Genomic DNA, 25,474 nt, shown 5'->3' with positions numbered 1-25,474 from the left:
TCAATATATAAATGTTTTCTCAACCCTTTGTTCTTGAAACATGCCAAGTTACTGTATTGTTGGAGATATTAACCTTTCATTTTCCTAAATGAGCTGGCACACTTTTAAAAATAGTCTTGCATCGGCTATACTTCAGTTAACCTATTTTCAAAATAAAATCTTTAAAAAAACAAAAGATCTGTATCAAAAGAGTCAGACAGCATGTTTCTGTAGACTATAACAAGGCTATAACTGTACTGTTGATCTAATCCTGACCTGAGACTTACACTGACTTATAATGTGATAACATAGACAACTCCAAAACCAATCTCTCCCTCTGCCTACAAACTGTGCAGTGTGGTCAGGAGAATCCCTTGCCCTGCAGCCAGTCCCTGATGGGATTTGTCAGTAAAACAGTCCAGTACAGTAAAATCTGGAGGGCCATGCTATATCAGTTCTGAATTGGCTCGGGTAAACCTCTTCTCTTCTATAGTTGCCTGGATCCAGGTGCAGGTGATCCATACTGTTCTCACACACAATACTCTTATTTTCCACTTGTAGTTCGGTATTCACTTCTTTACATGTAATCGCTCTATGTTGCCTACACAATAGGGAAATGATCCAGAATTTGCAGGACAATAAATTATTATTATTATTATTATTAATTATTTCTTAGCAGACGCCCTTATCCAGGGCGATTTACAGTCGTAAACAAATACATTTCAAGAATCACAGTGCAACTAATAATACAATTAAGAGCAAGATAAATACAATGATGAATACAATGACTTTGGTTCAAGCAAGTACAAGTGTGACAAAATACCATTCAATAATACAGCAGATAACAGTGTCATTGACAGTTACATCAGGATATAATTAAATACAAAATACTACAGATTAAACACCTGGTAGATTATAGTACTCTGAAGTACAGGATTAAATGCAGTAAAATAGGGGGCAGATAAGAGCAAGTAAAGCGCATTTAAGGAAGGGTGATATGTGTCCCAGGGGAAAAACAGATGAGTTATTATTATTATTATTATTTATTTCTTAGCAGACGACCTTATCCATGGCGATTTACAATCGTAAGCAAATACATTTCAAGTGTTACAATACAAGTAATACAATAAGAGCAAGAAATACAATAACTTTTGTTCAAGTGTGACAAACCACAATTCAATAATACAGCAGATAATAGTGATAGTTACATCAGGATATGATTAAATAGTGATAGTTACATCAGGATATGATTAAATACAAAATACTACAGGTTAAACACTTGGCAGATTACAGTAATCTGAAGTACAGGATTAAATGCAGTAAAATAGGGGGCAGATAAGAGCAAAATAAAGCACATTTAAATGAAGGGTGATAGTGTCGGATTCTTCGGATGTTGCTCAGGAAGAATCGGCAAGTGCGTGCCAGAGTGGAGATGTGCTGGGAATAAGAGAGGCAGGGGTCCAGGGTGACTCCAAAGTTCTTAGCTGAGGAAGAGGGAGAGAGTGTGGTAGATTCCAGAGGAACAGCGATAGAGAGATCAGAGGAGGGGGAGGAGGAGGGAAAGAAAAGGAGGTCAGATTTAGAGAGGTTGAGTTTGAGGTGATGCGAGTGCATCCAGGAGGAAATAGCAGACAGACAGGTAGAGATACGGGAGGAGATGGTGGAGTCAGAGGTGGGGAAGGAGAGGAAAATCTGAGCATCATCAGCATAGAAATGGTATGAGAAACCATAGGATGCGATGAGGGGGCCCAGGGAGCGGGTGTAGAGAGAGAACAGGAGAGGACCCAAGACTGACCCTTGGGGGACTCCAGTTAAGAGAGGGTGAGGTGTGGAGGTTGCTCCACGCCAGGTTACCTGGTAAGTGCGGTTGGAGAGGTAGGAGGAGAACCAGGCCAGAGCAGTGCCAGAGATCCCCAGGTCAGCAAGAGATGATAGTAGAATAGAGTGATCAACAGTGTCAAAGGCAGCAGAGAGGTCGAGGAGAATTAGGACAGAGGAGAGAGAGGCAGCTCGGGCATACTTAAGTGAGTTGGTGACAGATAGGAGGGCGGTTTCAGTGGAGTGAGCAGAGTGGAAGCCAGATTGGAGAGGGTCAAGCAGAGAGTGGTTGGACAGGAAAGCAGAGAGATGGCGGTGTACAGTCCGCTCAAGGGTTTTGGAGAGGAAGGGTAGGAGGGAGACAGGACGGTAGCTCTGGAGGGAGGTGGGGTCGAGGGTAGGTTTTTTGAGGAGGGGAGTGATAGAGGCTTTTTTGAAGGCAGAGGGAAAGATACCAGAAAGTAGAGAGGTGTTGAGGAGGGAGGAGATGAAGGGGAGTAGAGCAGGAGCAGCAGCTTGAAAGAGGTGAGTGGGGAGGGGGTCCAAGGCACACGTGGTGGGTTTGTGACCCTGGAGCAGGGAGGAGAGGTCAGAGTCTGAGAGGGGCAAGAAGGTGGAGAAGGAGGGCGAGTAAGTAGGGGATGTAGTGGGTGTAGGGGTTGGAGCAGGAGGGGGTGCAGGGGAGGGAGAGGTGTTAAAGAGTTTGCGGATATCTGAGATTTTAGAAGAGAAGAAGGAGGCAAAGTCATCAGGGGAGATAGAGGAGGGAGGAGGAGGGGGGGTTTAGGAGGGAGGAGAAGGTAGAGAATAGTTTACGTGGGTTGTTAGTGGAGGCTTGGATTACAGATTGGAAATAAGCACATTTAGCAGAGGAGAGAGTAGAGGAGAAGGAGGAGAGGAGAGTGCGGTAAAGGTCTAGGGCAGCAGGGAGTTTGGTTCTCTTCCATTTCTTTTCAGCAGATCGCAGTGTGATTCTTGCCGAGCGGAGCGCAGAGGAGAGCCAGGGATGGGGAGGGGAGGGACGAGCAGGTCGGGCGGTGAGGGGACAGAGGGAGTCGAGGGAGGAGGTGAGTGAGGAGAAGAGGGTGGAGGTAGCAGAGTCTACGGAGAGTTGTGAAAAGGAGTCGATAGGAGGGAGGTGAGAGAGAGCAGTGGAGGCAAGGACAGAGGGGGAGAGGAGCGGAGGTTACGGGGAGAGGTGATAGTGGGGGTAGGAGGAGCAGGGAGAGGGGGGAGAGACAGAGAAAAAGAGATGAAATAGTGATCAGAGAGGTCCAGGAGGGTGACAGAGAGGGTGGAGGGGCAGTAGGCCCTGGAGAAGGTGAGGTCCAGTTGACGGCCAGCTTTGTGGGTAGGAGGGGACGGAGAGAGACAGAAGTCGAAGGAGTGAAGGAGAGGGAGGAATCCAGCAGAGTGGCTGGGGTTGGAGAGATGGATGTTGAAGTCACCCAACAGGACAGTCTGGGTAGACAGAGAGGGGAGGGAGGAGAGTAGATAGTCGAGTTCATCCAGAAAGTGAGTGAGAGGCCCAGGGGGGCGGTACAGAACAATGAGCAGGAGTTGACAGGGAGAGGTTAGTTGGACTGCATGAAATTCAAAGGTATTGACAGAGAGTGAGGTGAGATCGGAGGGGACAGAAAATAGTAAGGAGGGAGAGAGGAGAAGACCCGTCCCACCTCCCCGTCCAGTGAGACGCGGGGTATGGGACAGGACGTAGAGAGAGGACAGGGCAGCAGGAGTAACAGTGTTATCAGGGGACAGCCAGGTTTCAGTGAGAGCAAGGAAATCGAGCGAGAGGTGGGAGGCAAAGGCAGAGATGAAATCAGCTTTGTTAGCAGAAGTGTGACAGTTCCAGAGTGCACCAGAGAGTGTGCGGGAGGGGGGGAGAGGCAGAGAAATTAGGTTAGAGGGGTTGGAGGAGCAGCAGCGGAGGGAGGGCAGAGGACGAGGACGGGAAGACAGAACAGGGATGTGAGAGACAGTCATAGCAGGACAAGCAAGACAAAAGGCACAGTAGGAGCAGTAGGGTGGAGGGTACAGACCTGACTAGTAGATAGCTTCTTGTAGAGGCCCGTTAGGTTCGGATCTAGTCGAACAGCGTCTCAGCGCAGGCCTCCCCCCGCTGGACTCCCACAGCTAGACTCCCGGCTCTTTTGTTGAGGCTGTTCGGATTGCTGGCGCTTCGTGCTGGCGCCGAAATAAGCTGCTTGATTAAATGTTACACCTGCTTGGCAAAAGAACCAACTAAACTATGTGGAAACCAATCAAATAGCAAAATCAAATGCTAATCAATTTAGCCACTCACCTGGTACTACTCACACACTAACTCAGCCAATTCAAACACCACCTTACAATGTCACCAAATGTAGTTAGTTCAAATTACTAGAAGCAGGAACTTATCTATCTGCCTCTGTCCCTGGTTACCTGTAGACTGAACTAATTACTAGATGCCCACCCTTAAATAACTCCCTTCACTTAGCAAGGGAACTAGCTGCTAACTGCTCTGGAGACAATAGTTTCACACACTTTAATGGGATCACACAACTACAGGAGCTGTGTGGAGACCAATTCAAATGCAAACTACTCTATTCAAGTTAAACCACCCTCCCTGATACAATTTACAAATTACAAATTTATTACTCAAATAAACACACTGCCTGGGATAAAATCACACACTCCTCCCCAAATAGAAACACCAGATAATGATACTTAAATAGTTAATTCAAAAATTACTAGGAGCAGGATCAATTACCTATCTTGCTTCAGACGCTGGTTACCTGTAGACTCCCACAGCTGGACTCCCGGCTCTTTTGTTGAGGCTCTTCGGATTGCTGGCGCTTCGTGCTGGCGCCGAAATAAGCTGCTTGATTAAATGTTACACCTGCTTGGCAAAAGAACCAAAAACTGTGTGGAAACCAATCAAATAGCAAATAATAAATAATAAATAATAATTTGCTTACACACTGACTGCAGTATTTGCATGAAACTCAGGTGCAGTGAACCAGAGGTTTGGAGAAGTAAGCTGTCACCTAATGCAGATGTTCAGTTGACCCTGCCGTTTCTACGCTGTATAGCTACTGCACACAGTAGAAAGACACAGGGAGCCAGTAAATACTCAGTGATTTCATCTTTATGTGGGATTGTGCTGCTGTCCCCCTGTTAATAATTCCTGTCACAGCTCCAGCTATGGTTTAGTGCACTCCAGGAAAGCATCCACATACAGCAGATCCATTTAGCATGGTGGGGATGTTTATTTAGGAGGTAATGAGTAAGCCAGTGTAATATCTGCCATGTTGTACTTTTTTAATTGGGTATCGAGCTGTGGGAGTAGTCAGTTTAGGAGCGAAGTGAACTTGCTCTCTGATTTTCCTGCAGGGTGAAGATAGAGTTGAGGACTGAGTGCTCTAGCTTCCGTATTAAAACACTGTGTGAAAACAGCACTGCATATTCAGGTGAATGAGGAGATAAGTGTTCATGGTGGATAAAATCCAAGGCAGCGTTGATGATTTCAGAGTAAGCTCATTAGATGTGCCCTGTAACCGTTGCTATTATATAGCAAGTTTTTTGGTCTTTCCTTTTTTAAGGTCATGGATTTTAATTTTTAAAAAGGCAGTTATGTGCTGCTTCCAGTCATTCTGTCTCCACGGACCACATTACTGCAAGATAATAATAAGGTTTTGAATTCCAATGAAAGTTAATGGCAGAGGAATTCTGTATAACAATGATTCTGTCTGATCCATTCACTGTAGGTCAAGCTTGATTGCTTACTGTTGATTGTTGGAAGCTGTTTTAGAAACAAATCTTTGCAGGTAGTAAAAAACTCTGTGTAGGATGGGGCAAATGGTTTGTCCAGCCCTGAGTGCAGCCTGACTGCCTGCCAGCCAAGTCCCTGTTTGTATTCCTCTTCAGTCAGAGCTCTGACTGAAGAGGATCCTGTTCTGCCTTGCTTAATGACGGACTACACACATATTCTTTTATATACATTTCTAAATGAAAACAAGAAACGTGAGTCTCCACCGCCACTGCACCCTAACGCAGGCCTCCCAGGCGTGTAAGCCAATGTCACAGACAGGCGGTTCCTTTATTTCATTTTTTTTTTATGTGCTATTCGGGTGCACAAGAGGTCATCTATCATCAAGAGGGAATTATATTCACAGTAATTTTGATGCGGAAAGCCATCCTAAACAGGGCTTATATTTGGAATGAAATACTGGGCTCCAGCAAATGCTTGATTGAGCACTGCGTACAGACACGGACACACACACACACACACACACACATGCAAATTCAATACCAGCTGCTGGTCGCATACATTGAAACAGCTTCCCTTTTCTGCAGCTCTTTTTTTTTTCCTCAAAATCCCACCTACTGTGACAGCTGTTCATTACATTGTTTCCCTGCGCAAGGTTCTCGGGTTTAACCGCACGCTGACGTTTCCTCCTGTCAGAGCTTCTGCAAGGAGCGACTGAGGGCTTGACTTTAACTAGCGTCATATTGTTTAATAGGTTCTCATGTTCTTTATGTTAGGCCACCCGTCTGTACAGATGTTGTAGTCCGGAGCCACACAGACCCATGTTACAAAAGCTAGTTTGCAGAAAACGGCACTTTTGTATGAGAGACCTACTGATTCATTCTTCCTAAGGATATATCAGTATTTTCAGCACTCACTTTAAGAGGGCACTCAAACTGTTACTTGTGCCCTAAGAACACTGTGCAGATCGGACAGTATGAAAATTATAAGTGCTGCTTAGATCTGTGCTGTGAAGAATGACAAACAATGCCCCTTGTGCTAGTAATTACACATTTAGTCTAGCGCAGCCAGCAAGGACAGCAGACAGGCTGGGAGTGAGTGCATGTGTGTGTGGCAGGGGAGGCATTTTCCAATAACACGTTGGGATCTCTCTCTCTCTCTCTCTCTCGCGCTCTTTCTCGCTCTCTCTCGCTCTCTCTCTCTTGCTCGCTCGCTCTTCCCCCCCGGCCTGAGATGACTGAATTAGATAAATTCATTCATATCTGCGTTGCAGACTACAAACCAGAATTAGACCAAGAGCCTTGCAAAAGACTTGTATTTCCTTCCAGACTTAATGGCAACTAACAGACACCCGATCAGCATATAAGGATAGACACAACTGCTTTTGATTAAACTTCCACAAGAAACTTGATAAAATTCAAGAACTGAACTACAGACTCTATTAAGGTTTAATGAACAACTTAAAGGCCATCGGCAGGGCTGACGGAATCCTTGTGTAAGTTTACCATGGTAAAAGCACAATGTAGTGAAGTATGGCATAGCATGGGAAACAGGGAACGGTATAAACAGTGGTAATACTGCATAGTAAATGCATAGTATAAACATAGGAAACATATGCGAAAACTGCAAAATTACTGTGCAAAACTGGCCATGGTAGTTTCAGATCTGGTTTGTTATATGGGTGGTTGATTGCAGTAGGGATTTTAATTAACACTCGTGTATCTGAACGATGAAATTCATTTGTGAGAAAAAAAATAGAACACAACTAATGAGTATCCAGCTCACTGTTAATTGATGGGTAAAACATTGCTTAAATATATGTAGCTGGAAGTCAGTGATGAAGGGTTTATTGGATAGATATAAATAGTAATATATATATATAGAGAGAGAGAGATAGATAGATAGATCATGTATCTACTATCATGTATTATGCACTTTCCACTGTAATGTACTATTTCATGTATTATGCTACTGTCATGTATCACATATTATGTACATTCCACTCTATTTAATGTATTATGCATTTCTCTGTATTTAAAGTATTTAAATGGATTTCCTTGTTGTACTGCATCCTGGTCCACAATGAAAGGTGCTACATAACATAAAGATTGAATGATTGATTGATTGATATATATATATACAGACGTGCTCAAATTTGTTGGTACCCTTACAGCTCATTGAAATAATGCTTCATTCCTCCTGAAAAGTTATGAAATTAAAAGCTATTTTATCATGTATACTTGCATGCCTTTGGCATGTCATAGAATAAAGCAAAGAAGCTGTGAAAAGAGATGAATTATTGCTTATTCTATAAAGATATTCTAAAATGGCCTGGACACATTTGTTGGTACCCCTTAGAAAAGGTAATAAATAATTGGATTATAGTGATATTTCAAACTAATTAGTTTCTTTAATTAGTATCACACATGTCTACAATCTTGTAATCAGTCATTCAGCCTATTTAAATGGAGAAAAGTAGTCACTGTGCTGTTTGGTACCATTGTGTGCACCACACTGAACATGGACCAGAGAAAGCAAAGGAGAGAGTTGTCTGAGGAGATCAGAAAGAAAATAATAGACAAGCATGGTAAAGGTAAAGGCTACAAGACCATCTCCAAGCAGCTTGATGTTCCTGTGACAACAGTTGCAAATATTATTAAGAAGTTTAAGGTCCATGGAACTGTAGCCAACCTCCCTGGGCGCTGCCGCAAGAGGAAAATCGACCCCAGATTGAACAGAAGGATAGTGCGAATGGTAGAAAAAGAACCAAGGATAACTGCCAAAGAGATATAAGCTGAACTCCAAGGTGAAGGTACGTCAGTTTCTGATCGCACCATCCGTCGCTTTTTGAGCGAAAGTGGGCTCCATGGAAGAAGACCCAGGAGGACTCCACTTCTGAAAGAAAAACATAAAAAAGCCAGACTGGAATTTGCTAAAATGCATATTGACAAGCCACAATCCTTCTGGGAGAATGTCCTTTGGACAGATGAGTCAAAACTGGAGCTTTTTGGCAAGTCACATCAGCTCTAGGTTCACAGATGAAAAAATGAAGCTTTCAAAGAAAAGAACACCATACCTACAGTGAAACATGGAGGAGGCTCGGTTATGTTTTGGGGCTGCTTTGCTGCGCCTGGCACAGGGTGCCTTGAATCTGTGCAGGGCACAATGAAATCTCAAGACTATCAAGGCATTCTGGAGCGAAACATACTGCCCAGTGTCAGAAAGCTCTGTCTCAGTCGCAGGTCATGGGTCCTCCAACAGGATAATGACTCAAAACACACAGCTAAAAGCACCCAAGAATGGATAAGAACAAAACATTGGACTATTCTGAAGTGGCCTTCTATGAGTCCTGATCTGAATCCTATCGAACATCTATGGAAAGAGCTGAAACTTGCAGTCTGGAGAAGGCACCCATCAAACCTGAGACAGCTGGAGCAGTTTGCTCAGGAAGAGTGGGTCAAACTACCTGTTAACAGGTGCAGAAGTCTCATTGAGAGCTACAGAAAACGTTTGATTGCAGTGATTGCCTCTAAAGGTTGTGCAACAAAATATTAGGTTAGCGGTCCCATCATTTTTGTCCATGCCATTTTCATTTGTTTTATTATTTACAATATTATGTTGAATAAAAAATCAAAAGCAAAGTCTGATTTCTATTAAATATGGAATAAACAATGGTGGATGCCAATTACTTTTGTCAGTTTCAAGTTATTTCAGAGTAAATTGTGCATTCTTCGTTTTTTGTGGAGGGGTACCAACAAATTTGAGCATGTCTGTATATATGTGTGTGTGTGTGTATATATATATATATATATATATATATATATATATATATATATATATATATATATATATATATGAATCAGTGGTTGGAAATCCTGGCCTGTGATTGGTTAAAACCTCATAATCGTAGCAAAAATAGATGAACTATTGCCCTGACATCCTTACACCACTGGGCAATAAAATAGTCTCAGTTTGTCATGTGATTGGTTCACATCACTGTCAGTCCCACCCCTTTTCAAAGGAACGCCATTCTCCCCTGCACTCACAGCAAGAGAAAATGACTGAACACCGATTCTGTGATTTAACAGAAAATAAATTACAAAACATGCTACAAAATAAAGATGTCACTGTTTGACGATGTAAAAAAATAATGACGGCAGGGATATAAACTGGATTATGCTGCAGTCAGCAAGCCACACAGAGAGCTGGACGCCAAAAAAACATTTATAACTACTGTATGTGGTAAAAACATTTTCTGTTATTTATTTGTTATGTATTTATTTACTTATGCTGTAGCAGCTATATTTAAACAAAATATAGAAAGTCATAGTTACTCTCCAACCTTGCCTCACTTATTTTCTTGACTGATTCATATATTAAATATGTACTGCAGACTCAGCCATAGTGGAAAATGAAATGCCCCTCAGGAAAACTATTGTTACCTCCAGGGTGCAATGCCCTCAGCTTCGGGCATTATAGCCCCTTGTCGGTAACAATAATCTTCCACTATAGCCCTCCTCTCCAGTACATATTTACTATATATATATATAGTGAGCTGGGATTTGAACCGGGGACCTCCTGGTTATAAGCCCTTTTCGTTAACCAGCGGACCACACAGACTCCTGTTAAATGTTTAATCAATTGACAATGATACACATAGCCTTGCAATGCACGTGCTTAAACCCTTCCATTGCTACTTCATACTCCAATTCATTATTGATGTATCATCTATATTTAGAAATGATTAGACGGTGAGGCCAGAGTTTCAAACCATCAGTCATTTCCCCCTGGTTTTCCACACCGGCACCATCTCTAGCAGAAAGCCACCTCCTTGTTGTGTGCACATAGCCCTCTATCTCTTATACTGCCGATTATTAATACATTGTACCAGCCACACTGTGCTCTCAGACTGTCTTACAGACTCACTGATTTAAGTTTTCATCATTCTGGCTGTGCAGTTAGCCTTAGTCTATATGTGGCATAAATTGGATTCCTCACTATTTACCGTATTAAACATGCAAAACCTGTCGCCCATCCCTTTATAAATTAAGCATTGTACCTCTGGATAATAAAAGATCACCTTTTTGTTCAAGTAACACACATCTTCCCACCAGCCAGCGTGAAGATATGAAAGCTCTGTCCACTGCTATTTTTCATTCATTTCAATAAGGTGTTATGTAGCTGACCTTAAAACTGGATACGTGCAGGACCCAACAGTAAACATCAATGTAATGAAATGTTACATGTTTAGAGCTGCAGACCCACACAGCTGTGTTCTGGGTGACTGTACACTGTATTAAATCTGAAACCAAACCTTGTTGGCTTTTTAGTTCTCTAAAAGTAGTTTCAGCTGTATGCCACTCTGCTCAGTTAAACCAGCTCAATGTTTTGCAGGCACACCTGATAATTTAATGATAGGAAAGTACGTAAGAATAGTTTATGTTTTAAAGTGACTATATCTCTGAGGGGCCCTGTTATGGAAGGACCTATTTTGAAGCAGATTGAAAGGATATTCTTTTCACAGAGGAATAAAACAATTGTAAACTGCATAAAACTAGCTAGAAACAATTTTGTGTCAGTAAGGAACAGTTCATTTATTCCACTGAGTAGTTTCTTGCTAGTTTGATATAATTAGTAGTTTTTTGCTTGTTGTCTACCGTTACAATTATTTGATTACTCCCAGACAGTTTCCCTTTGCACTTGAGTCAAGTCCCTGAATCTTTAAACAGGTTGGGAATTGCAGTAATAGAAATATGAACCTTGCGACAACCTTTTAACAACGTATGCAAAAAAGACTGGAGGAGTCCTTTTCTGTAATCCAGCACTCCCCATTGTGAGTCAGGTGCCTCTTGCACAACGCTTTGGGCTTTGTGCTAATGCCACTGATTCTTGTCAGCTCCACTGTGTGCTGCTGGCTCTGAGATGCTTAGTAACCAGACAGCAATGTGTGCCGGCCACTTAGTGTGGTATATGCACAAACACTGCTCAGATGAGGAGCGGTGTTCTTTAATCTGGAGCATTAGAAGCTGAGGGGAGACTTTTAAGCCGGTGCTTCCAGCCTCTGAAATAATGTATGTAGTGCTTCAATCGCATGCAGGTGTTTCCAAGGAGGAGGGTGTGGGCAGAAAATAAAAAGACAAAGATGATTTGAATGTCTCGCCGTATTCTACACTTCTCACTGCCGGTTCTCACTTGGACAGCTGCCTGTCAGTACTGACCCTGCGGCGACCCCTGCTTTAGTGATCAAAGGGGATTATGGTGCAGACTGCAGCTCTGTGAGTGTCGTCAGTCAGCCTTGGCTGCCTCAGTGTTGTTAGTTCAATCCAGCTGTGCTAGCACTGTGGCTCAGGGCGTCAGCGGGAGTTTGATCTCATCCCCGAGATGCAGGAAGGGGGCTTTCAAATTGTCACAATCACAAGCTTGCTTGCTCGCTTTATCCCCTTATTTTTTTTCACCCGTCCAAAACAAAATAGGCAGGGCTCTAAAGCCTTTTTGTTGCTCTTTGTTTTTATAGCAGCAAGCTCAGATGAGGAAGCATCAGTGTATTAGCAACGTGGGGAGATAAACAGAAAAAGCTGTAGTAGAATGGGAGAGGTGATAATGAGCAATGGATTAGGAGAGCTGTGGGTTTTAAGTAGGAGGGAAAACAGGAGTGGCAAAGGAACTTGGCATCCAGCATGGATATATCGTATTAGCTTAAAATAATTCTTTAGTGCTGAGACTTATTAAGGAGATTCACAAAGTGTTTTTTTTTGGTCATTAGTTCCATTTTCCACTGAAAGGAGAAACACTCGAAGTTACAAAACAAGATGTAAACAACTAATGAATTGTATTCAAGGGCACTCAAGTATTCGTCAGTGGAATCTGGCTGCATTAATCCAGGCTGTACTGGTTTTCTTTGAAAGATGGGTCTCTAATTGTACTTTACGCAGCCAGTGCCAAAGCCAGGGTGGTTCTGTGACAGCCCTTTCCAGTCACGGTCCAAGTAGTCACGTGCTATTTCTTAAAGGGCGGCTAGGCTGAAACTGTCCTAGTAGAACAGTGTTGATAACAAGGTGATGACATTTTCCATTAAGAACTGAAAAGCGATTGTAATGAGTGTGAACCCAGGACGTGAGAGAATTCTGGGTGATTTAATGACACACTGAAGTTTTGTCAAGACTGAAAAATAAGAATTAAGGCACTACACAATAGTTGCACAGAGCATTCTTTTTTTTCTTGATTACTTTAGCAAACAGGTGAAGTGTGAAACCATACCAGTCATCCAGACAGAAGTCAGTCCAAAAATATTGATTGAGTTGGTCGAGGGAACGTCTGCATTGTTGAAAACAACCGAAGGATGTTCCAGCGAGGCTAATAATGAGGGATTGGGCTGAGTTGGCAATGAAGGCTGACAGGATTAGACCCACCCCAGTTTTGGAGCAGTGTGTCCAAATGGGAGTTGATTGCAGTAAATATGGCCATGTTTTGAAGGTTTTTATTCAGTGCATGTGATTTGAAAGAGAATGATGCATGAAGCGTAGAGCTGTCAGTAAATGAGGGTATTGGTTTTCTCGGTTGCCGGACGAAGATTGTTTATATGAAGCAGAAAGAAGGTTGAGAGAGGCAGCAGTAATGGGGAATGTGTGCACACTGTTGTACAACCCTTTGACAGTGCAGTATCAGTCAAATAAACCTGCCAGAAGATTGTAATGCCATCTAACTGGTGTGAAACATGTTGAGAGATGTCTGGGTGACAGAATTGCATGTTTGATTTTGTCAAAGAAACTGAAATAAAGATAGCTATGGTGTAGATCAGTAGACACTTGGGGTGTGTGTTTTTTTTTGTTTTTTTTGTTTCCTATTTGGACGGCTGCAGTAATATACTGGCTGAGTTGGTTGAGGGTACGACTGCATTGCTGAAAACAACCAAAGGATTGTTCCTTAAAAGCACACCACAATATTTCCAGGTTATATCGGGAAGAATGTATCAAAAACTGGGAGAGGCAGGGAGGCAGAGAGAGGAGGTGGGGTACGGAAGACATGGATAAGTGGAAGGGAGGAGAAAAAGAGGCTTTCAGTTTTTGTAGTATTACTGTTCCTTTTTTTGTTTTGTTTTTAGTATTTTGTTGTCTTCTCCTTGCTTAACATGCTGACACTCTCCTCAATTTTAATAAGACATTTTAGACAGAGCTACAAAGAGGTGTTTATCATGCCTCTCAATCTTGATAACTGGGCTTGTTTGTTTAGTTTGCGTCTTGTCTTTGTTGTTTCATGTTCCTGTTCGCAACCCAATCTCTGCTTTTAGACTTGCAAGCCTGGAGCAAGCTGTACAGATTCTAAACATCCATTCAGAGCAGAAAAAAGAGGCGATGTTGATTTATTTTCACATTAATAAGAAGTGAAACAAATCTGACTAGCATCTGGTCTTTGCTAATTCTCTCCATGAGCTGCGAGCTTACTGCAGTTCAAAAGAGCTCTGTAATGAAACCCTCTTGGGTGTCCCCAGCGGACAGACATCAGCTCTCTGCATCATCAAGTTCCAATTCAAGCCCAGCTCAGTATTTCTGAAATCGATGGCAAGAACAGGGTTTTAGTGTCTTTAGCTCAGTTATTATGAATTGGGGGTAAAGAAAAAAAAAAACAGAAAAACACAGATTTGTAATATATGTACTGTATATCAAAAGGATTGTGATGAATACGCATGGATGTTTTTTTTGTTGGTTTTTTTTAATATGTATTGGCACTTTTCTCTTCGGATTACCCCAAGAAAATAGGTGCGACCATAAATAAATCAATTCAAATCTTTAAAATCAAATGTATTATTGATTTGAAATATTCTTCACTTCTGCACGGTTATTCAGATTTTTGTTCTGTGTGTGAAATAACTTCTTTCGTCTTGTTTTTTTATAAGGATATGCAGTGGACTTTATTTCTTTTGATATCCATTAGACTGCTGTTGGTTGTCGGAGGTTGATAAAAACAGTTGTCGTTGGAAATCTCTTTGTTCTTAATTATACAGTCAAAATAAAGCTAATCAGAGCTCAATTTTTTGCACTGAAAAAAGGCTTGGTTTGAAATATTTCTGGATCCAAAGCTTTTCCACATACAGTCTTGATAGAGTGTTTCTTCCTGTCCATATTTTAAACATATTTCAGTTTGGTAACAGTCTCTTGACTTGTTGACAAGCTTTTTTCAATTTTATTTTTTATCTGAAGAATGTCATGGGATAGCCACAGCGGACAAAAACCTGAAAGACAGTAACTCCCAACAGCCGCCATGCTAGGGCACAGTTTGAGTTCTGGGTCTGGGGGAAGACCACCCCCTGCTGTGTCAACTACACCACTTGTTCCAGCAGCACCTGCTGCTCCCTGGAGGTCAGCCAGGCTCTTTGCCCATGTTTGCTTCTTGTTAGCATCTGAAATCAGAAAAAGACTGAAACCCAAGGTGGTATGGTTTGCCATTTATTCTTCCATTTCCTCCACCTGGTCTCTTCTGACTGGCTGTGCTGTATCGGCTCATGAATAATGTATATGAAGGGGGAAGTGTAATCATCTGGGCTGAGTCCTGCCTCCTGCTGTCATTATTAAAGAGCTGCAGATTGTGAGAGATCAGGCGGAGAATCTGTCAAGCTGGGCTGTTACTCAAACCTAAACCTATATCGCCTCTTAAACATCAAGATGAAAAGCCTGTGGCTGTTAAGTGATGTGGCTTCTTAAACAGTGGGGGCAGCATAAAATGAGCGTGGAGGAGACGCAGTGCGTTTAACGGATCCTCATAACCCCACAAGCCAACGGCAAGAAGGTTAAGCGTGAAGGTCACCTGGGTAATGTCATTTCCACACCACAGTGTTTCATATTTACACTTAGGGCCCCCAATCAGCTAGCACTGCCTTGGCTAAAAATGAATACGCAGAATCTTTGCTAGAGGCGCCTCTGACTGTGTGAACGTTTCAGTTCTGCATGCCTGGTAGTTTCAATTCACCTGTGCAATCTGCGTTGAGGCAGCTGCCCAAAGGATTTTCAGATTAGATGCAGAAGCATCATACATAAACATTTCTGTCTGGGGCTGCATAGCATGGATTGGCAGCGCGCTTCTGGCTTGCAGTAGTGAGGGCGAGCGAGTACCAGTAATGATTAGACAGAGAAATTAACGAAACCATTTACTCCACTGCATCTTTCATTTTGAAAGGAGAAAAACACCCATTGAGGTTACCAAACTTGAAAATAAGCAACTCAGGAATTGAATTCTTGGGCTCTTGGGTATTCAGAAGTCTTTTATTTCCAGTTTTGTAACATTAAAGGATGTTTTTCTCTTTTTAGACAAAACTAAAGGGGGAGTAAAAGGGTTTCTGAATTTCAGTTTCTAATTGTTCCCTTTTGCAGGCAGCCTGGAAGTGGAGCCCTGCAGCTACAGGTGGCTGTCACCTCCTCATCCTGTACACTGGCACGGCGACTCGCAATGGTGCTTCCTGTGTACTGCCTAGATTGCTGCGGAATAGAAAGGAGACTTGAGAGATATCAGTGGTGTCTTTCATGAGCACAGGTTATGTTAACAAGCTGTGAAATTAAACCTGCTGTCTGTTTTCATCCCTAGGCTCCACAACGCTTTCAACCCCCTCCAGCCTGTGTTCTCCCTGACTCTTCTGCACGTTATCTCAGCTCTGCTCCATGGCCTGGCCAACGCCTTCGTGTTCGGGCTGGATAAGGACACCTGGGGCCAGCTGAGCTTCACCAGCATGCAGGTACCTGTGCATAGGGTTTTCATTTCCTCAGATGCATGGTTACCAGACTTAATCTTTGCTGAGTAATCGATGTAATAATACACCACAGGTCGAGAATGAGACATCTTTTTTTACTAAAAGTATATTTATTGTTTCATTTGTAACATTAACAAAATGATGAAAAGTACTGAATCTAGCCCATTGGTTAAATAAATTACCATCTGAGTCTTTTAAATTATTATCAGCAAACTTCCCCAGCAATTCACTTTTGCAGTCAGCTCCTTGTACTAAATATAGTTGGAAAACCTGCTTGTGGTTTGAAAATATCCATCAGGAGCTGTCTTTTAATCTATCTGCCGTATGAATCAAAGGACCGTTAAGAAATGCTTTCGTGCTACCACCCTGATCTCCGTTTCCATTTACTCATGTTCCATCTGGGAGCAAGCTGAAAAAGATAGCTAGTACAGCTCCACCCCCTGTGAGCCTGCGAACCCCTTTAAATTCTGACGCTAGCAAGTCAGTGCCCTGGTATAAAAGAGTGGCATCTGCCTGGAATGTCTTGTGATGCTGCCACTTGTGTCTGTCTCTAGTTTAAGCCTGTGCAAACAGCACACACACATGGAATGCTGCCTTGTACTTGAACTTAACAGTGAAGCAGAGACGCTGGCAGACAAACCTGTGATGAGGCACACAGTCAGAAACGTGCCTTCTTATATTTCCAAAGCCCCGTTGGCTTATTTATTTTGGGGGGTGGAGGGAAGGCAGGGCGAACCGCAAACTAAGTTTTGCGGCAATATTAAAGAAATAAAATATTATAGCAATAAAATATATAAGCTGAGTGCGCAGCGTTGCAGGCAGGCAGGGTTTCAGATTTCAGAGCAGGCACTGACTCACTGCTTTCCCCCAGGGGACAAGCCAATCCAGACCTGAACACCTGGCCACACAACTCTTCTGCTGTACTGCGAGACAAGAGCAGTCTAGGATTCGCAGGTTGTCATGCCAGTTGGACAACGTACACTGCTTTGCATTGTAGCCTTCAGGAGACAAGCATGCCTCTGTGCTGCCTGATATTTAGGTTGGAGGCCGATCACAGATTCATATCCAGTGCCTTAATTACTTAAATAAGCGTTGCTTTTATAATCGATGGTGACCCCTCTGTTAATTACACCAATGTTTTCAACAAACGACTGTGTAATACTAGCATATATAGTCTACATAGATGGGGGAAAAGGGGGCACCCTGATATACAAAATAAGAGGTTTGGGATTTGATCTTTTATGCGTGAAAAGCTGGGAAGTGTGATTAGTAACGGCAGCCCTTTAGAATCCGATTTGCTGGAGAGGAGTAGTAAAGTGCACGTAGCTTACTTGTCTAATCCCTGTGATTTGCTCCCTGGTATTTACATTGATCCTGTCTTTAAGTTACAGAACTGTCAATCTGTACAGGGTTTTTTTTTTTTTTTTTGCTTTTTCCCCCCATTTGAATTATCCAGCTGTTTAACCCTCTCACGTCCTTCAGGCTTGATGTAGCAACTTATCAGCTGCATTAACTGCTCTCGGCAGCGTGGTGAACAAGAAAAAGGCTTTCTGCAGACATACATCTATAAATGGATTTGTACAGTTGAGCTTCTTTTTATTCTCCACGGGGGATGAATATTCCTGGTTACAGGGTGTGACAGGATGGCTTGGTGGGTGATGTCACACCAGGAAATACACAGGCACAAGTACTGCGGGGTGAGTCGCCAGTGCGCTCGTATGTATTAAATACAAATAACAAACACAAAACACACAACAAAAGGCACGTTGGCCAAAATCAATAATAAACAGACACAAATAAAACAAATGTCGACCGGAATGCAGCCAGCCGGAAAGCAATTGTTTTGTCCTACTTTGTGTTTGATCTCTCTCTCACTCTCTCGTTCCTCCTAACCTGCAACCCAGCTGCCATTTATATTGATGTGGCTGTCCTTAAATTGGCGAACAATTAGCCAATTTGAAGACAGGCACATTCCATACAGGTATTTATGGCAGGGAAGGTTTTTAACTCCTTCCCTGCCAAACAAACAACAATAACAGGTTTTTCACACAATACATTTAAATAATAATAATAATAATAATAATAATAATAATAATAATAATAATACAAAAGTACTACAAATAGCATACGGTGTACCCAATCACACAGGGATAGTGTGAAGGCTCCCATACTTAGAGTAAGTAGCAGGTTTCCAAAATAAGTGTAGTGTTACAGGTCACCACATGTTGTTACAACTGTTTAAATAGCATACATGTCATTTTTCTTTTCATTGTTAACATCCTGACAACTTTTTACACTTATAACTTTAAAGTCTTTTTCAAAGCTCTTTTCAAAATGGCCGCTCTAGTGCACTGCTAGTGTAAGGATTATTGCCCACATTGTCAAACAGGTAGCACAGCAATAGATCCTTGATGTGGTATGGAAAAGAAAAGCCAAAGCATTTGCTATGTATTTTTTTTTTTTTTTTTTTAATCGCTCTTCCTGCAGTGATTTAGAGCACAGATCTCAAACCCCAGTGCACTAGAGTGGCCATTTTGAAAAGAGCTTTGAAACAGACTTTAAAGTTATAAGTGTAAAAAGTTGTGGTAGCTTAGGACTAGTGGTTGATTTCTTTCTGAGATTCGGTAAATGGAATTAACCAATAAGCCACGACGCATGCATGCCTGTGGGAGCATGTTCTTAAGAGCTGCAGATAAACCTCTTTGTCAAAGTGCTGGTGTGTCTGTGAATGCGTATTGTTTGTGCTTGTAAACGTTGAGCCTGTGTGCTTGCAAGGGTTTGTTTTCATGTGTGCACCGTTCAGACCATTCCTCCACTGTGATGCTGACAGATCTGCCACTAAATAGCTATATTTAACATGCCATTAACCCAAATGTAAAGGAGCTTCAGAAGAAAGTCTGCTTATTAAATGTGTTGGGTGTTAAATTACCAGGTGCCTTCCGCAGCAGTGTTAAAGCCGTGTTAAAGGTTACTCAGACGCCTTTCAAAGAAGCTCCTTGTACGAGAGCCCTGTGACCTTTATTGGAAATGTCATGAGTGATTGTCCCTGATTCATTCTAATTTATGTAAAGACTGTTTCTTAAAGGGAGGTATATTTACTATAAGTATGGCTGTATTTTTTTCATGGTAAAAAATTGCTTATTTGACAGTCTAAAAATAGGTATTTTCAATATATTTATTGATTAAACAATTTTATTAAGGCGTTGATCATTTTTTCTAGAGTTATTATACAACAAATATTTAAATGCTTACCTGAAAAACAGTAAATGGTAAATTATAGAATATTTCGTTTTTATGTCCTCCTTTTAAAGAAATTCTATTTTCACCATCAGTAAATGATCCTAACCGTTTATCCGCAGTGATCAAGCTCTTCAGCAACGTTAGTTTATTATTGAACAGAGAAGATTAGTTCAGAGATTGTAGATCCCACCAAAGTTTTCGTACACTGTGTTGTATGTGCTTCGTGCGCTGCCATTGCTGGTAGTGTCACGCGAGCTGTTCAGTGTGTTGATATGTAAATAAATGCTGTTCGCCTGTGGGGCGTTTCAATTTCAACCTCCGTCTCGATCTCCTGCCTGTCACTCAGCAGCAAATGCATGCACCCACATGGCAGATGGCTTTAATACCCTGTATCTTTCTAAACAAGGGATTTAGGGGAGCTACCTAATAAAAGCTGACTATCAAAACAATAATTGTGTGAATATAGTAATTGTTACAGCTGTGTATAATGGTATTTAAAACAGGATTCATTCATCCGACTTTTTACATATCCACCCTTACTCTGGTGCCACCGCAGTCGGATATGCAATGGATTACTGTACATGTAAAAAAAATGACATAAAGGGGGCTCCCAAGTGGCGCATCCGGTAAAGACGCTCCGTGTGAAGGGCAGGATGTGCCCCATAGTCTGGAGGTCGCCGGTTCAAGTCCAGGCTATTCCACTGCCGACCGTGGACGGGAGCTCCCAGGAGGCGGCACACAATTGGCCGAGCACCACCCGGGGGGGGGGCTTAGGTCGGCCATGGTGTCCTCGGCTCATCAAGCACTAGCGACCTCTGTGGACTGGACGTTTACTGCTTAAAATAATTACGTTTCAAAAGATTTACAGCAAATCATTAAAAAGGACAAAGGAAATGGGAATGTATGCGCAGGAAGTGCTGTCTTGCAGGTGCTAGTTCTGCAGCTAGCAAGTACAACGGGGTCGGCTCCACTGTTGAAAATGCCAAGTGAATTTGGGGCGAGACATCAGATACCCTGCAGAGTTTTTTCCATGCATTTTTTTCTCCTCTCATTATTTTCATTAGGGACAAGTATCCTAGTTTTGCTTTGTGCAATGATGTAAAAAAAAACGTTGCATAATGGAACACTGCATAACTGGAAGAGGTGTTGCATCATGTCAAAGGAAGACCAGTGATGAAACTTAGAAATAATTGCCGTTCAGTGTATGACTGTTAAGTGGTATAATCTGCTGTATTCGGATTTGATTAATGCAAATGCAGTTCTCATTTGACATTGAAAATGACAGTAACAAGAGGTTTATATTTTAACTATGCTGCTGGACCCTTTTGGACTGTCTCACTTATCTCTCCTACCAGCACCCCGCTAGATTGTGAATGACCTATTGTGTCTTGTGGTGATGACAAGAAAATGTTCAGTACTGTTTTACATATGTGTATATATATATATATAATTTACATGCTTTTGGTGCTGAAGTCTGGCTATCGAGCCAAAAATAATTTAAGAGTTTTGAAACAGAATGTCATTGTGTCACTTTAAGCCTTTATAATAGATTGAGTCAATGTTACATGTAACTTGTAAACAAAACATTGTTATATGTGCTTGCTTAAAAAGCAACACATTCAGCTCATTTTAAAAATGGGTTTTCTCCTTCAGCAGATGTTTGCTTGTAGTCTGTGTACCTAATGTGCGTGTGTGTTGTTATGTGTGATTGCATAATTAGTCAGAAGCCAAACAAAAGTGCTTCCCTTGAAAACTTACATCCCCATCTAGATTACAAAACAAATGGCACTGAGGCCAGGGTTAGAAGCGTTACTGCTTTAACTACTGCTGCAACAGAAGAGAGAAAGTCAGAACAGTAAACAGGAGGCTGCAGGGTGCCTTAAGGGCAAAAAAATAGGTTTCTGTACACAAGGAAAACAGTAGCCGTTCTGTCCAGGGTGGTGAGCATAGCTTTCTTCTTTGCTTCATTGCAGCTGGCGATGCACTCCCGCTTATGCGACAGGACGCTGATAAAGGAGTACTGTTCGCTACGTGCCCCTGGCTGAGGCGGGCTCCTTGAATTTGGGGGACGATGATGACGACGACACCACTGTGCTGTTCTACTCCCCGGCGATGACTCTTAAGGACAGGGGGCCGTGATGCTGGCTGCCCCCCAGAAGCAGCATTACCACCACCACTGAGCTAGCTGCCTGTGTGTGGCCGCAGAAAGCAACAGCAGCGGATGGGAGGACAGCCCAGGAGACACTGGAGACGAGCTGTCAGCCTTCATTATTAATTCCCAGCTCTTAATATTTAATGTCATAAAACTGCAGCTCACCCACGCTTCTGCGGAGTCATCAGACATGCAGAGGACATATCAAGCTGAGTTCCGGAGATGGAAAGCGGGGGGGGGGAGGGGTGGGGGTGAGAGTGCAGTGTGCGTGACTTGCTGGCTCCCAGAGCTTTGAAAGGGATTGAGATTTTTTTTTTTTTATTCGTACAGTATATGGGGCTTCCCCAATTGTTTAGTTCATTATGCAGACATGTACAAATAATAATCTTTTTTTTTTTTGTAATATATAAACAAATGTAGACAGTCTGTGAATTTCATTGTGATAAGCAGACACTTTACAGAACAGTCAGTTTTCTAGATTTATAATATTCAAGAGATAAGAAAGGCTTTGATTTTGGCGTGCTGGAGGAGAGATCCTTGAGAGTTTGGGGCAATCAACCCTCCCCCTTCCCCGTTCTCCAAACAGCAGTGCGTTAAAGTAAACAGCTGCTGACGGGGCTACACAAGATCTGTCAGATCCCGACGTGCTGTTTTGTAAATCAGAAGGTGCCGTTGCCACTTGATTGGCAGGTTGTCCACAGCTGTCAAGCTTCGGAAGTTTAGTGTTAAGTGAGAACGTGTTCTACTCCCGAGCTGCATCTTTGTGTACAGATTCATCTTGTATCTGTCAGCAGGGACACTGACCCGCAACGGCCTGACCTCATTTCAACCCTGAAGCCTTATTTAACCAACCGCAGCATGGGGGCAGGGGTTCCCTGGAGATGAACACTCGTGGTCTCGTGCTATATAATAACCAATATATAGATAAATACATAGATTAGAGGGCATGTAAATCAAAGCTTAAAACACTCCTCTGCTTGTTTTCTTTGTTTTACTTACAAATCAAATGGGAAAATGTAGCAAAGACCAAATAAAATTCTGTCAGCCTATTTCTTCTTGTTTTTTTGTTTTCTGTTGCTGTATGGCAGCTGTAGAGTGCTGTGCCTTAGGGGAGGGGAGGGGGTAATAACACTATTGCTTTGGACATAAGATGGCAGCCTAAAACGAAGGCAGCTTTGCACAAGCAGCAGCAGCAGCCTCTCAAGCCTCACACCTCATTACTTTCCTAATTTACACATAACGCTTTCACATGCCAGTCTATTACTCATTCAGGGAGAACTGATTGAGTTAAAAATGCCTTAGCCAGCAACTAGAATCGCACATACTGTTAGTTCCAATTGTCTGGTTACCTGTTTTATCTAAAATTCAAATTCTTATAATTAAGCATTATCATAAGTCTGCTTTATCGGAAAAGAAAAAGTACTTTCTTAACAGGGTTTTTCTTTTCTTTTTTTGCATATGTTTAGAAACCGTGCTTTTCTCTTTTAAATAAAGCTGTGTATTTGCATAGTGAACCTAAAAATACACAATTTTGGGGGGTTTTAATACAGCACTGCTAAATAATCAACATATTATGATAGGGACACAGATTCGTACAATTAAAATAAGGCTTTAAGTAGTCTATTAAAGCTGCCATTTGTAGTACACATTTAAGTAATTTTATATCATGCTCAAGCATGAAATCTTGCCCAGATGTGCTTTCCTGTTATTGGGGCATATTTTCAAAGTGCTAATTGTATATATGGAAATGTTTCCATAACTTCTGATACACAGTAGTACTGTATAATACTACTATACATACCAGTCTGCTTAAACCAAGGTATTATTGGATAGTTGTTGCTTTTCAATCACAGTATAACGCTAATGAAACAAAATGATAATGCAAAAACCTGTACAGTAACTGGGAATTCAATTTTCTGTAATATGTAATTAACTTTGTATGGTGCACATAAAATAATCAAATCTTGGGATGTCATATGGAAATAATTATTTCCTGTATCACCGCATGTGCAGTAATTGGATACAGTTTAGCATTCGCAGCACCCTAGCATCAAAGCGCACACTGTGCCTGCCACAATCTGGCCTTGACGCTGAATTATTTTTGGGAGCTCGTAAAAGAAGCTGCAAACCCTCACGTGACAAAAGGAGTAATAGGGGGGTCTGAAGAGATTCACGTCAGCTGTTGGGAATTAGCCTGGACCTGGTGCATTACTGGTTAAAATACAACAACTGGCAGTGACAGCGCAACAGGAAAACTGTTTTAAATTGAAGCCCACAGCTCAGTAGATATGAAAGGCGCTCAGACTGAGCAGGAAGCATTAAATGTATTGCTTTGAGGGGCTTGACTGCAATTGTGCAAACCTCCTGGCACTGGCTGGAAAAGCTTGTGGGCGAGAGGGCTGCCTCATAAACTTCCCCTTAAACAACAGGAACCACTTGTTAGCGAGTTTCAGCCAGACCTGTGTTTATCTGATCGCTTGCAGACTCAAACAAAACAGGACTGTTAATATGAAACACGGGAGAGACGAGGGCCTCCGTGGACAGCCTGCTCACAGTTACGTTCACCTCAGGGTCAGTGCTTTGATTCGCAGTTAGGTTAGCAGCTGCTGTAACAGCGACCAGAAAGCTCTCTTTTTTGGAGTGCTGTTGTGTAAGGGAATTCTGATGTTTCGGTGCTCTTCCTGTAGCATTCAACATCACAGTTTGTGCCTTCCTGCTCTTTAGCAGCTGTCGATCAGGGTAAAAGAAATGGGTCAGCTTTAACCTGAACTACTGTCTTACCATCAAGCATACTGACAGCAGGACACGTGTGTGGCAACAGAGTGCCATGTTTTCACTGTAGATAAACGGGATTCCTAAATGCTATCAGTTTAGTACCTGATCTACTGGCTTGGGACCACTATTTAGCATATAAAATTCATAAGGTTATCCAGTTTACACTAATGAAGCTAGCCAAACCTGGTTAAGAAGACAGTAAGACACAACAGTACACCACACCCACTCTCGTAATCAAACCATTTCTTCTATTGAAGATGATTTTATGAAAGATGTATTGTTATCAATATTCTTATGTTGTGTTTTGTTTTTACTTGGGAAGGCAGCACAGAGCTGATATCATTGTAATAAATAACACACACTACAAAGGTGAACCAACCTCTATTTCAGCTGTGAAAAACTCACTTTCTAGATTGGCTTTGCAGCCTGCACTGTAACTGAAGATAGCTTGGATTTCTGTGTACTCAGAGCGTAAGGATGCCTTTGAATCCCTTGCCTGGGATTGCCACACTAAGCCATGTCTAAAATTATAAATCTGGGGCAGGCAGGGCTAGCTGCAGGTCCCTCTGCTTGTGGTTGTAGTGAAAACAAATTGCCCCTTGAGTTGGCTGCTTAGTCCCACAGCCCCTGGTGAGGGATGAAGGAGGAGCCGGGAGCCATCGGCAGCAGTATAAAGGCATAGATCCCCAGCATGCGCTGCAAGCCGCTGTGATGTTGTCCAGGAACACAGACACTCGCCTATACATGTTTCATTCCCCAGCTCCTCATTATGCGTCTGTGCCTTCAGTGGATTTGAAGCGCTTTTGCCTTTTACTGCTTACCATCCCGAGTGTGTGTGTGTGTGTGTGTGCGTGCGTATCAGAGAGAGTGAGCCTGTGTGTCTGCATTAAGCTCAGTAATCTCTAGTCTTACGGTACCCAGGGGGCAGATATCACTTGTGAAGGCTAGCCTGCAGCGGTAGGGACAAATAATAAGCACTTACTGGAAGCAAGAATGCAGCCACTTAGAAGGCGATCTGTCT

General features: G+C 42.3%; 1 protein-coding gene across 2 annotated transcripts in view; it reads left to right on the top strand.

Moving 5' to 3' along the window:
* The window catches only part of LOC117405095 (cyclic AMP receptor 3-like), a 110,090-nt gene extending 86,001 nt beyond the window's left edge, over positions 1-24,089 (top strand). For both annotated transcript variants that reach the window (XM_059030088.1, XM_059030089.1), the window contains 2 exons: positions 16,124-16,271; positions 21,500-24,089. In XM_059030088.1, coding sequence (XP_058886071.1) covers positions 16,124-16,271; positions 21,500-21,571 — 220 coding nt within the window. In that variant the 3' untranslated portion in view covers positions 21,572-24,089. The remainder of the gene's footprint in view (positions 1-16,123; positions 16,272-21,499) is intronic.
* The last annotated feature ends 1,385 nt before the right edge of the window (positions 24,090-25,474 follow it).

This window comes from Acipenser ruthenus, chromosome 9, assembly GCF_902713425.1.
Source record: "Acipenser ruthenus chromosome 9, fAciRut3.2 maternal haplotype, whole genome shotgun sequence".
NCBI classification, from domain to species: Eukaryota; Metazoa; Chordata; class Actinopteri; order Acipenseriformes; family Acipenseridae; genus Acipenser; species Acipenser ruthenus.
Note: the sequence above shows the minus strand (reverse complement) of the source record. Positions and strands in the feature narration are given on the sequence as shown.